At 46.9% G+C, this 14376-nt stretch overlaps 1 protein-coding gene across 2 annotated transcripts in view; it reads right to left on the bottom strand.

Annotated features, from left to right (window-relative positions):
* Window positions 1-14376, bottom strand: part of PIGN (phosphatidylinositol glycan anchor biosynthesis class N) — a 509674-nt gene that overhangs the window by 468245 nt on the left and 27053 nt on the right. For both annotated transcript variants that reach the window (XM_073550192.1, XM_073550191.1), the window contains exons 3-5: window positions 6288-6409; window positions 1474-1572; window positions 145-251 (exon numbers count right to left, since the gene is read on the bottom strand). In XM_073550192.1, the coding sequence (XP_073406293.1) occupies window positions 145-251; window positions 1474-1572; window positions 6288-6409 (328 nt within the window). The remainder of the gene's footprint in view (window positions 1-144; window positions 252-1473; window positions 1573-6287; window positions 6410-14376) is intronic.

Below are 14376 nucleotides of genomic sequence, written 5' to 3'. Positions count from 1 at the left end.
GGTCCCTCGGTGCCACGGTCCAGAGGGTCCACTCTCGGAGCTCCCGCTCCTGACCACCCACGCTAACAGTATCCTATTTGGGGTTACTATTTCTACCACTTTTCTGGAACACTATGTGTGATAATTCTGAATATCTAGACTCACCTTCACTTGGTCAAAAACCCAAGCATCCAATATGGTTGCATCTTCAGACGCAAAATCTTCACTTTCTGCCAAGTAACAATGCGTAAAAACATGGTCGCCAGTAGCACCTGAAAATAAGCACAAGAAAAATCTTGAAACTTTTCATTTACTACCGGTTTTTAACAATTTCATGATGGCTATCATAGATCTGTATACAGTAAATTGTTATTCACTGGGTAAAAAAAGCACAACAAACTGCACAAAGATGTCCATGAATAAAATCAAAGCCGTAAAGAGAACTGGTCATGTGCTCAAAAAATTGAGTCAAATAACTTGTAAAAATCCCTGAGCTCTCCTGATTCAGCTACTATTTTCAGTTTTGCGCCGTGTCACTGAATTGATGAGATATTCACATTTGTTGTTTTAGGAGCACAATATGTGAAATCTCTACTTTTAGACCAACTGGGCATTTCTTCAACCTTCTTCTCTGGGTACATGCCTTTTCATACCTCTCTCCCAGATAGTGCCAATCATAGTGAAATCTATCTAATAAAAACTTGGACTTAATGAAAATTAACTCATTGGGGGCTAAATGATTTAAAGGGGTTGTCCAATTCTAGGACAACCCTTTCATGATCAAAATGTTTGGCCCCCATGAATTAAAAAAAAGCATGTACTCACCTCCCATGCCGGCGTCGTTCCTGCGGTGTCGGCACTCGCTCTTCTGGTGCTCCTGTGCGGTTGCTGTGGAAAGTGACACCGGCGCCCAGTTAGCGCTGGTGTCACTGTCCCCGCCTATGGACAAATCAAACATAAAGAGGAAGCCCGGGATGTTGCTGATCTCACTCTTCCTCTTCCTGCTCAATTCGATAGAGGCGGTGACAGCGCTGACTGGGCGCCGGTCACGAGTCACAACAACAGTATGGGAGTCCTGAGAGACTGAGTGCCAACACCGTGGGAACGGCGCCAGCATGGGAGAGGAGTATAAGCTTTATTATTTCATGTGGGCCAAGTGAGGGAGATGAGAAGAAGTTGTCCAAGTAATGGACTATTTCTTTAATTGCTGATATCTCAGCAATTATCTGCAGCCACTATTGCATTGTGAGTCCAGTTCAACACAAAAAATTTGTTGAAAGGATCTCTTTAAGTCACACTGAGATCTAGTTGAGCCATGCATTAACTAGTTTTTTTGCCCATAGTGCCGGGGGGGAAAAAAAGAAATGCTTCAAGCCAAAAGTCTGGATTTTCTGATTAATTCCTACCACAGTACTTCTTTTCAAACTAGATCATGAATGGGTACTTTTAAAATATACAACTTCCCTCTCCCCATATAGTCTAAAAGTTCCATACCTTTGGCAAACATGGGTAAGATATCTGGGCTACCCCAGCTCCAAGTGTAGGTACTCTCATTGAAGACAGAATCAAATTCTACTGGATTTTCCTTCCAACCTATAGAATAATAATAATAATAATAATAACAACAATAACAACAACAACAACAGTTTCCCACAGCCATCACTGTGTAAATCTTAGGGATTATTATTACAGCATACAATTACTTCTGTACTAGCATTGCCTACTTCATTCATCATACCACTTTCCAGTAGTGACATACGGATTTTCATTTTTTGGAAAGGTCACAGGTTTCAGATGAAGGAGACATCATGACTATTATTTAAAACTAAATAACCCCAGACCTTTTTCTTATTATATCACCAGCCTGTTACCGCAGACACAAGTCAGTGGACTTGGAGAATAAAATTGTGGCTAGAATTTCCATTCATCTACTACAGAAAAGCCCTGGTGTGCTAAAGTATGGAAAGTCTGCATGTTACTAAGTACTATAGACGGAGTTTACTCATTGGAACAGATGTACTTGTTACACGGAGCCTAATAAATAGACGAGATACAACCTATAAAGACACATCATGGCAATGCACCTGGTTTATCATTGGTGTCTAAAAGAGAAAAAAAAAGCTATTTATTGCCCTCAGCACCAAATGAGATTTCAGCTTTCATGTTATAAAACTTATCTGATTAAATAAAGGCAGTTTTTCTTTTAAGCGGCGTTGATAAGTCTGCCATCTGGGTACAGAACCCGATAGTCTTTTTTATAAAATAAAATCCATTTTATGTTAATAAGTATATGTATTCTTTCAGTGTTACCTCTACGGATCAATTTTAAGAGCAACACAACAGCTTTAGGCCTCCGTCACACATCTACTGTATGTTTCCAGTACGTGTAATATCTGGTTTTGTCAAGGATCCCACAAGTCCCCATTATAACCTATGCTGCTATGCACAAGACCATTTATTTCCGGCAGCACATATGGCATGGGACTATGAAAAATGCATATAGCACACAGAAGGCATCAGTGTGTCAGCTGTATGCACTCAGTGGTTAATACTGCAAAGTATAGGAGAAGGTTTAGCATTTATTTCTTTATTCATACCGGAAAACCACTGATAACACACTGATGGTAAAAATGGGCACGCTGCTGACCCAATGATGATAAAAACAAATGGACACACGGATGAAACATTGATGGTAAAAATGGGCACACGGATGGTAAAAACGAACGGGCGCACGGATGACAAACTGATAGTAAATACGGGCACACGGATGACACATTGATGGTAAAAATGGGCACACGGATGGTAAAAACGAACGGGCACACGGATGACACACGGAAGGTAAAAATGGACACACGGATGACACACTGATAGTAAAAATGGGCGCACGGATGACAAACGGATAGTAAAAACGGGCACACGGATGACACATTGATGGTAAAATCGGGCACACTGCTGACACACTGATAGTAAAAACGGGCACTCTGCTGACACACTAATGGTAACAACGGGAACACAGATGACACACTGATGGTAAAAATGGTCACACGGATGGTAAAAACGAACGGGCACACGGATGACACACGGAAGGTAAAAATGGGCACATGGACGACCACACAGATGGTAAAAAAAAAGGCACACCGATTACTACACAGATGGTAAAAATGGGCACACTGATGACACACGGAAGGTAAAAACGGGCACAAGGATGACCACACTGAAGGTAAAAAAGGGCACAAGGTTGACACACTAATGGTAAAAACGGGCACACGAATGACACACTGAAGGTAAAAAAGGGCACACGGATGACCACACTGATGGTAAAAAAGGGCACATGGGTGACCACACTGAAGGTAAAAATGGGCACACTGATGACCACACTAATGGTAAAAAAGGGCACACAGATGACCACACTGAAGGTAAAAAAGTGCACACTGATGATCAAATTGAAGGTAAAAACGGTCACAAGGATGACCACAGTGAAGGTAAAAAACGGGCACACAGATGACCACACTGAAGGTAAAAAAAAGAGCACACGTGATGTAGATTGGGGACTTGTCTGGTCAAGAGCAGCTATATCGGCGTCTTTTGTCACATATAAAGAAGACCAGTACAAGATCCTTCATTTCTGGTATCACACCCCTGAATTCTTACATAGGCTGGATCCGTCTATCTATCCCATCTGCTGGAGGTGCGACCTTTCAGGAGGATCGATCTTTCACATATTCTGGGATTTGTCACTTATTTGCCCATATTGGTGTCACGTCGGCGGCGGTGACCGCCGTCGTGCCTGCAGCGGCATGGCCCGCCGCTGCCTGTACTCACCTGCCCCCCATCTCGCCGCGCTGTGCTGGTCTCCTCCCCGCGCTCGTCCCCCCGGAGTGTGGTCCTCACGCGCAGGCGCCTTAGGCCGCGGGCGCGCGCCATGCAGGGTTCTTAACCCTGCAGCGCCCGCCCTAAGGTTCTGTCCTCCTATCAGGTCACAGCTTGGGGTATATCAGGCGTCTCCAACATGGTGGAGACGCCTGATTATCGTGTGCCTTGCCTGCGGTGCTCTGGCCAGGTTGCAGGAGTTCTTCCTGTAACTTCCTCCTACCCCTTGCCTTGCTTCAGTCCGGTGCTCGTTTGCTGTCCTGCACTCCGTGCTCTGCTCTGTAGTCCTTTCCTCCCTGTCTCCGTCCTGTACTCCAGTGCCCAGTCCTGTACTCCAGTGCCCAGTCCTGTACTCCGTATCTCCGTCCTGTACTCCATGTCTACGTTCCATACTTTGACCTGCACTTCTTACTCCATTCTGCACTCTATCCTCAGTCCTGTACCTCTCACTCAGTCCTTTGAGCCGCCCCTCTTGGTTCTAGAAGTCGCGGCATCTGTCTTCCGAGGGTCTGCCCCTAACGGCCCCTGTATAGGGGGGTCAGCACCACATGGCGCGCTCGCCCCCGAGAGCTCCAGCGTCGCGACCCAGAGGGTCCACTCTCGGACGTACCTTCCTGGCCGTCACAATTGGAAGCAGGTGTAGGGATTGAGAGGCCAGGTTTTGGATTTGACGCTGCCTCTGGTCCCCCAGTTTTTTCCCCTTAACATTTTCCCACCTTCCCTAACAAGAAAAACTACTAGGCTCCTCTTACACATCTTGACGGCTGCCAGATGTTTGGTGGCGTCCCATTGGACGCAAACTTCTCCCCTATCTACACATGACTTATATGCCAGAATTAAAGATGTTAGAAATTTTGAATACCACGCAGCCCTGCATAATGACATGATTGATAGATTTGATTCTATCTGGTTTCCTTGAGACTCTTTTTGGGCCTCAATAAATACATGAAGCCAATTCTTTGGACTATATAGCCACTCCCGGTCTCCCCTTACTGATTTTCAAATAACACCCCCCCAGTTAATGTCCTGTCTTGTGTCTGGTTGGTTCTCCACTCTTGAGTATACCGATTCATGTATAAAATGGTTGAACATTCTGCTGGTATATCATTCGTTATAATGCCACCTAATATAATGTTGGCAACATCCTGCTAGCTCACTGATTTGACAATTTATTGTTTGACACTGTTTTCCTATAACAGAATGTCGATATTCATGTTATATGTTAATCACTTTGGAAATGTTTATTTTCAATAAAAATTTACAATTATAATAAAAAAAAAAAAAAAGAGCACAAGGATGACCACACTGAAGGTAAAAATGGGCACACTGATGACACACTGAAGGTAAACAGGGGCACACAGATGACACACTGAAGGTAAAAGCGGGCAAAAGGATGACCACACTGAAGGGAAAAACGGCACACTGCTGAAGTAAGAGTTTACCCACTCCTGATGTCTACATGGAAGGCATGGCAGAAAATACTCAATCCCAATTTCCACTAACAAAATGGCAGATCGAAGACCTCAGCTTGTCCTGCAATATCATTCTGAAAGCTCTAGATCAAGCCTACAAATTCCTCCCTTCAGCTTGTTTCCTAGAAATGAGACTGAAAATCTGCCATAGATCCTACCTAACTCTGCAAAACGGTCATAGAATGGGGCTGTACACAACCTCCAAATGTTTCAAATATCACTCCCCAGAGGCCAACTTGTACATTCTGCCTACAGGCATGCCCAGTCATTAGACCATTTTGGGTCACAGTACGACAATTCACCATCACATATCTGACAAACTATTTTTCCTGACGAACCTCTATGGGCCATTTTTGGGACACTTAAAGCCAGATAAATATGCCTGCTCTCAAGGGGCCCGTAAACGCCTATATTTGGTGGCGGTAGCAGGTACTAAGGCCATTCTACAACATGGATCCACTACCATGCCCCTCCTTTCAAGATCTTTCTAAAAAAAACTGTCGTTTCTGCTTCAGATGAATTAGGTTGAGGCCTCCTTGCATAAAGAGGGAGAGGTGCAGTCCTTTTTTGAAACTTGGGAAAGTTTCATCACCTTGCATCCACAACGCTTCCAGGTGACATTAAAACTTGTTTTCGACCAACAGTCTGGTATCAAGAGCAGCTAATATTAGGAGTATTAGGATTATTAGGATATAGTGATATCTCTAGGAGACCAGCTACATAGAGACACTTCTCGGTGTTCTGCTTCGGTGTCGTTGGGTCCTGAGTTTAAAGTCAAACACCCATGCTCGGTGTCTGAAATGTAAAAAAATGTACCAGTACCAGTCTTTTACATACTTTCTTTATTTAGAAGTACAAAGGAGGCTTTAAAATGTCAAAAGAGAGGACTAGACAATAATCAAAGAAAATATTTCAAGCAAATTACCATGATTTAAAAATATTAAAAAAAAATATTTCCTTACATACCTTTCGCAACTGCACTGACATCTTCATAAAATCCAGCAATGAGGGCAACATGTCCTGGCCTGGACTCTGTAGGAACTCGCGTGTGAGAAACTCCCCAACTACCCTTAGTATGTATTATGTTTCTGAAAAGACCAGAGAGGGTAATAAACATTAATAACAAATCAGTAAGGCCTGTTTCACACTTCCGTTTTTTCAAATCCGTCAAAATCCGTTGTTTTCCGTAAAAAAACGGATCCGCCATTTTTTGCAGGATCCGTTTTTTTTGTCCCATAGACTTCCATTACGGTTACCGCGGATCCGTCATAAAAACGGATCCGTTTTTTTAAAACGGATCCGTTGGCATCCGTTTCCGTCAAAAAAAACGGAAACGGATCCGTTTGGCGGACACAAAAACGGAAGTGTGAAACAGGCCTAACCATGAATATTCAAGGTGGTTATCAAATAAAATACAGGAGGGAATGACCAATGCTATCAGATCCTGAATCCCTACTTCCAGTAGCTGTGTGCAGAATTTCCTTGTAGGCAGAACTGTTCCTTTTCCTGCCTTCCCCCAAGGATACTTCCTGCATCCCTCACACAGGAAATGTCTCTGCAGCCAATCAATGGTCACAGTGGGGATTGGATGCAGCAATCACATATCCCTGTGCCAGGACATCACAGCTGCAGCAGGAGGAGCGCACCGGCGAGGTGCTGTGCAGTATAGGGAGGAGAATGATGGGTGATCAGTTTGACAGGAGTTGCTTTTTTCATTTATAGTTCAATAAGTGTTAATTATCCGTTCAGCATAACAATAAAAATAAATCCTAGAGGGATGCCTTCTTTTATTTTTGTTTAACCCATCCTGCTTTTTATACCCTTTTTTATTTCCTTTTTATCAAAGTGATCAACCCCTTTAACCCCTTAAGGACCAAGCTTCAATTTTAAAATCTGACCATTGTCACTTTATGTGGTTATAACTCTGGAACCCGTCATCAGATCCCACGGATTCTGATAATATGTGCGCACGTTGCGGGTTTGCTGTGGATCCGCTGCAGATTTGCTAGTGATTTACAGTACAATGTTATTCAATGGGAAAAAACAACGCTGTACACATGCTGCGGAAAAATCCGTGCGGAAACACAGCGGTTTATTTTCGGCAGCATGTCAATTTGTTGTGTGGATTCCGCAGCGTTTTTACACCCATTCCATTATAGGAATCCGCAGGTGTAAAAATGCAGGCGAAATCCGCAATAAATGCGCATAACAAAGGCGTGGATTTTGACCTGCGGATTCTGCCAAAAAAAAGCAGATTCCACGTGAAAAATTCCGCACACGAATCCGCAACATGTGCACATACCCTGAGACTGTTTTTTCGTGACATATTGTACTTTATGATAGTGGTAAAATTTCTTCAAAATTTCTTGTGTTTATTTGTGAAAAAAATGTAAATTCTACAAAAAGTTTGAAAATTACACAATTTTCAAACTTTTACATTTTTATGCCCCTAAATCAGAGCGTTGTGTCTCACAAAATAGTTAATAACACTTCCCACATGTCTACTTTATAGCAGCACAATTTTTGAAACATAATTTGTTTTTGTTAGGAAGTTAAGGGTTAAAATTTGACCAGCGATTTCTCATTTTTCCAACAAAATTTACAAAACCGTTTTTTTTTTTAGGGACCACCTCATATTTGAAGTCACTTTGGTGGCCTATATGACAGAAAATACCCAAAAGTGACACAATTCTAAAAACTGCACCCCTCAAAAGGTGCTCATAACTACATTAAAAAAAAGTTTATTAACCCTTCAGGTGCTTCACAAGAATTGAAGCAATGTGGAAGGAAAAAATGATCATTTAACTTTTTTTCACAAACATTTTACTTCGGACACAATTTTTTTTTTATTTTGTCATGGGTATCAGGAGAAAATGAACCACAATATTTGTTGTGCAATTTCTCCTACGTAGGTCTATACCCCTGCGTGAAGGAAGACCCCCTTTAGGCACACGGCAGGGCTCGTAAGGGAAGGAGCACCATTTGAGGTTTTGAATATAAAATTGGCTGAAATCGAGAGCAGACACCTTGTCATGTTTGGAGAGCACCTGATGTACCTAAACACTGGAAACCCCCCACAAGAGACCCCATTTTGGAAACTAGACCACCCAAGGAACTTATCTAGATGTGTGGTGAGCACTTTGAACCCCCTAGTGCTTCACAGAAGGCAATAACGTAGAGCCGTGAAAAAAAAGATCATTTTTTCCACAAAAATGATTTTTCGCCCCCAATTTTTTATTTTCCAAATGGTAATAACAAAAACTGGACCCCAAAAGTTGTTGTGCAATTTGTCCTGAGTATGCGGATACCCCATATGTTGGGGTAAACCACTGTTTGGCCGCATGAAAGAGCTCAGAAGGGAAGAAGCGCCATTTGACTTTTTCAACGCCAAATTGGCTGACATTGAGACTGGACGCCATGTCGCATTTCGAGAGTACCTGATGAACCTAAACAGTGGAAACCCCCCCATAAGTGACCCCATTTTGGAAACTATACCCCTCAAGGAATGTATTTAGTTGCATGGTGGCCACCTTGAACCACAAGGTGCTTCACAGAAGTTTATAACATAGAGCTGTGAAAAATTAAAAATCACATTTTTTCCTCAAAAATCATCTTTTAGCACCAATTTTTTTTTAACAAAGGTAGCAGGAGAAAATGGACACCAAAAATTGTTATCCAATTTCTCCTGAGCTCGCTGATACCCCATGAGTGGAGGAAGAGCACTGTTTTAACTCACGGCAGGACCCGGAAGGTTAGGAGAAAGGTTTGACTTTTTTAACACAAACTTGGCTGAAATCGAGAGCAGATGCCGTGTCACTTTTGGAGGGCCCCTGATATGCCTAAACAGTGGAATCCCCTCAAAAGTGATTTGGAAACCAGACCCCTCAAGGATCGTATCTAGATGTGTGGTGAGCATCTTGAACCACTAAAGCACCTAGTGCTTTACAGAAGTTTATAACAGAGCTAAGAAAATTAAAAAAAAAAAAAACATGGATTTTTGTGAGAACTCACAATGAAATCCTTTTCTCTGAGACGCTCATTGGGGGACACAGGTACTGTGGGTGTATGCTACCGCCATCTGGAGGCTGACACTAAGTAAACAACACAAGGTTAGCTCCTCATCCGCCGCATACACCCTCACCCCGATTATGAGCGGAAACCAGTTTATTGCAAAAGTAGTCGGAGAAATAACGAAAATCCGCCTTAATGCAGATAACAATATGTCAGGAAAAGATCCACCCTGACATCAACAAAAAATGCACATTAATTAAATAAAAACAGAACTAACTTGGCTAACAGGGTGGGTGCTATGTCCCCCAATGAGCGTCTCGGAGAAAAGGATTTTACGGTGAGTACTCACAAAAATCCATGTTTCTCCTTCGTCTCATTGGGGGACACAGGTACTGTGGGACGTCCTAAAGCAGTCCCTGGGTGGGAAGTTGACTCACTAATTCAAGCTACATGCACCTCCTGTCTAAAGGTGCGCCACCGCTGCTTGGAGAATCCTTCTACCCAGGCTCGCATCTGACGAAGCCTGAGTATGGACATTGTAATGTTTAGTAAACGTGTGCAAGCTGGACCAGGTCGCTGCCTTGCACACTTGTTCCGTTGAAGCCAGGTGCCGAAGCGCCCAAGAGGCACCCACTGCCCGGGTAGAGTGCGTTCTAATCCCTGCTGGAACCAGCGCACCCCTGATGCGGTAGGCCTCCTGAATAGTCAGACGGATCCATCTGGCTATGGTCGATTTTGAGGCTGAGAGTCCCTTCCTGCGCCCTTCGGGGAGCACGAACAGCGTGTCCATCTGACGAAAGGGTGCCGTCAGCGCCACGTACCTTCTGAGTGCTCTCACCAAGTCTAACGTATGAAGAGCCTTTTCCACGCGATGTACCGGCGCTGGACAAAATGAGGGCAAGACAATATCTTCATTAACGTGGAAGGAGGACACGACCTTTGGCAGAAAGGGGGGAGCTGGTCTGAGCACCACCTTATCCTTGTGGAAGGTGAGAAACGGTGCTCGGCAGGACAAGGCAGCCAACTCAGAGACTCGCCTAATGGAAGTTATGGCTACCAAAAATACTACCTTCCGGGAAAGGTACGACAAAGGAACATCCTGAAGTGGTTCGAAAGGAGCTTCCTGCAGAACACTCAGGACCAGATTAAGGTCCCAGGTGTCCAGGGGCGCCCTATAGGGAAGTACCAAGTGGGAAACTCCCTGGATGAAAGTCATCACCTGCATATTGGTAGCAATTCTTCGCTGGACCAGGATGGACAACGCCGATATCTGTCTCCTAAGGGAGCTCGGGGCCAAACCTGAGTCTAGGCCTGACTGAAGAAAAGCTAGGATGTTGGGAATCGAAAATGTCAGTGGAGAAAAACCACGGTCTCGACACCAAGTAAAGAAGACCTTCCAGGTATGGTGGTAAATTCTCGCCGAGGTAGCCTTCCGGGCGCTAATCATTGTGGCTACCACATTGTCGGCTGAACAAAGCCTGGGTCAGAATCCAAGATTCAATGGCCATGCCGTCAAACACAGGGCCCCTGAGTTCGGGTGGAAGATTGAGCCCTGGAACAGTAGATCTGGGCGCTCTGGCAGTCGCCAAGGGACGTCGGCGAGCAGCTGCACTAGATCTGCGTACCGTGCTCGGCGGGGCCAGTCTGGAGCCAGCAGAATCGCTGGAACCCCTTCTGTTTTGATCTTCTTGATGACCCTCGAGAGCAGCGGCAGCGGGGGAAACAAGTATGGAAGGCAAAACTGGTTCCATGGCAGAACCAACGCATCCACTGCGATCGCTCGCGGGTCCCGAGCGCCGAACATGGGCACCTTGGCGTTCACCCTGGAGGCCATCAGATCCACATCCGGTGTTCCCCACCGTTGGCAAATCTGCTGGAAGACCTCAGGGTGCAGAGACCATTCCCCCGACGCGACACCCTGCCGGCTGAGGAAGTCCGCCGCCCAATTTTCCACGCCCGGGATATGGACCGCCGATATTACTGAATGGTTCCTCTCGGCCCAGCGAAGCATGTGTCCTACCTCGCGCATGGTCGCTCTGCTGCGCGTGCCCCCTTGGTGATTTACGTAAGCCACCGCCGTGGCGCTGTCCGATTGAATTCAGACGGGACGTCCTACTAGAAGGTGCTGAAAATGTTGCAGTGCCAGCCGGACTGCTCGTATTTCCAACAAGTTGATGGGGAGGCGTGTCTCCTACGGCGACCATCGTCCCTGGGTGGTGTGGTGGCGAAAAACTGCTCCCCAGCCAAGGAGGCTGGCGTCGGTTGTGACCACTATCCAGTGATCTGGGGGAAAGGGTTTCCCCTGCAGCAGGGAGGACCTGCTCGTCCACCACTCCAGTGACTGTCTGACCTGCGAGGATAGCCGGCACTGATGATCGAGTGTGAACGGGTTATTGTCCCAGGCTGACAAGAGGGCGTGCTGTAGGGGGCGAAAATGAAATTGGGCAAAAGGAATCGCTTCCATTGCTGCCACCATCTTCCCTAGCACTCTCATCCCAAACGGAATGGTGTGCGGGACTGGCTGCAGAAGCTTCTGGACTACTTGCCGGAGCGCTAGAGCCTTGTCCCAAGGGAAAATTACCAACCCTTGGGAGGTATCAAAAATCATCCCTAAAAAAGAAATCCTCTGCGCTGGGGCAAGGAATGATTTTTTTCCCGTTGACCAACCACCCTAAGCGGAGACATTCTCCTCGCATGCCCGAAACGAGGGGCCCTTCACCAAGAGGTCGTCTAAGTATGGTAAGACGACTATGTCTCGAGAGTGTAAGACGGCCATCACGACTGCCATCACCTTTGTGAACACTCTGGGAGTGGTGGCGAGCCCGAAGGGCAGTGCTGCAAACTGGAAATGTCGGCCATTGATGGCGAGCCGCAGACACTTTTGATGCGGAGGAAAAGTGGGGACGTGCAGGTAGGCATCCTGGATGTCGATCGAGGCCAAGTATTCCCCTTGGCCCATGGCCGCTATAACTGAACGGAGAGATTCCATTCGGAAATGCTTGATCCTGATGAACTTGTTCAGGAGCTTCAGGTCCAAAACCGGCCTGACTGTCCCGTCCTTTTTGGGGACCGCGAACAGATTGGAATAAAAACCCTGCACTTTCTCGTGCTCTGGTACGGGAACAATTACTCTGTTGCACTGGAGTGAATCAATGGCCCCTAGCAACGCCCTTGCCCGGGGTTCCACCTTGGGAAGCCGCGACAGAAAAAATCATTTTGGGGGAAACTTGAAAAACTCTATCTTGTATTCAGCGGACACCAGTTCCGCCACCCATGAGTCGCGTGCTATCGTGACCCAGACATGGCGAAAGCAGAGCAGGCGGCCACCTACTCTGCTGATGTCGCCTAAAAAGTGCTCTGAGTCATTTGGCTGAGGGTTTCTGGACCCTGGCTCCCCTTGCCCTGGGCTGGCGGCTCTATATGAGACCTGTCGCTCCCTATCCTGGTTGGAGCGACGTGGAGTGGCAGAGCTGGCTGCTGCCGTCCAACCGGGGCTGCGAAAGGCCCGAAACCGTGCCTGAGCTTGGCGAAATGGCTTCTTGGCCCTTTGTTGCGGGAGGAAGCTGCTTTTTCCCCCTCGTGGCATCGGAAATGAACTGGTCTAATTTCTCCCCGAACAGGGGGCCACCCTGATAAGGCAGGGAAGTTAACGACTTCTTGGAAATAGAATCGGCCCGCCATGTCCTTAACCATAGGGCCCTCCTAATGGCTACAGCATTCGCGGCCGCAAGTGCCGCACAATTGGCCGCATCCAAGGACGCATTAAGTAGTCACCAGCCATAGCGATTTGACTCGCAATCTCTGATACCTCTGAAGGCAGGTCTCTATCCTGCAAGACCCTGTTCAATGACTCTGACCATGACATCATAGCCTTGGCTACCCACGTTGCCGAAAACAAGGGAGAGAGTGCTGATCCTGATGCCTCAAAAACTGAGTGAGCCAAACTCTCTATGAGTCGATCAGTGGGGTCTTTGATACAGGAACCACTAGGCACAGATAACACGGATTTCGTGGCCAAGCGTGACACCGGTGGATGCACTACTGGGGATTCCGCCCATTTTTTAAAAAGCTCCGGGGCAAACGGATATCTCAACTCTATCGTCTTCTGGCCCGAGAAACGCCTATCCGGCCGTTCTCTGTGATGCTGCACTATATCCTCAAACTCTGGGTGAGAGCCAAACACCCTATGCGGTCGCTTAGTCCGCTTGAAGGATACCTTATGGCCTGAGACCAAGGTGACATCATCCTCAATCTCCAGAGTCTGATTAACAGCATCAATGAGGCTGTCAATTGTTTCCCGACACCCCGGGGTATCTAGGTCCAGCGGCTCGTCTGAGTCATCATCTGAACTCTGCCCGCTCCCGACAACTGGTGAAGGTGAGCGTGATGCCGAACTCACGGATGCCGAGGCACCGGATGGGCCGGGAGACGCTCTGTGGGTTCGATTTCTTTGCGCCTGCCTGGAATGAGAGCGGCCCCTGCAGGCCGGAGGCTCTTGTGAGGTGGAGGATCCCTCCCAGATCAGAGAGGCACTATCCTTGCCCCTATCTGGGACGTGAAGAGACTCGATCGCCTTTGTAAGCGATGCCATAGACTGCGATAGCGATAAGGCCCATTCCGAAGGATTAAAATCCCTGGGCTCGGTCGCAGGGGAGGGCTCCTGGGCGCGTTCGGAGTTGCAGGCTTCGCATAGTTTATTGCTCTGCGCCCACGGAAATGAGGCCCTACAAGCGATGCATGCAGTGTACACTTCTGCATGCACCTCCTGTTCCGCCTGAAGATAAGGGCTCCGGCCCTCTGGACGCCGCAGGGCCCTCCCTGGCCATCTTCCTGCCTTCTCCCGATCAGGTACAGGGGGGAAAATGGGTGGTAAATCCGGGACGGTGCAGGCACCCTGGCTCCGTCCTCCTTCCAGGGATGAGGAGAGGGACCATCCGCCGCCTTGCAGCACCGCCGTCTAGCGTTGGGGCCGCACGGACTAGTCTTGTGCCTCTGTACAAGCCCATGGTTTCTATACCTAGGGGTGGACAGGGCTAAGTCTGGC

The sequence above is a fragment of the Dendrobates tinctorius genome, unplaced genomic scaffold, assembly GCF_039654945.1.
Source record: "Dendrobates tinctorius isolate UK_male_01 unplaced genomic scaffold, ASM3965494v1 ptg000163l, whole genome shotgun sequence".
In the NCBI taxonomy this organism is placed as follows: Eukaryota; Metazoa; Chordata; class Amphibia; order Anura; family Dendrobatidae; genus Dendrobates; species Dendrobates tinctorius.
The sequence above is the reverse complement of the archived record's forward strand: the minus strand, read 5'-3'. Positions and strand labels throughout refer to the sequence as shown.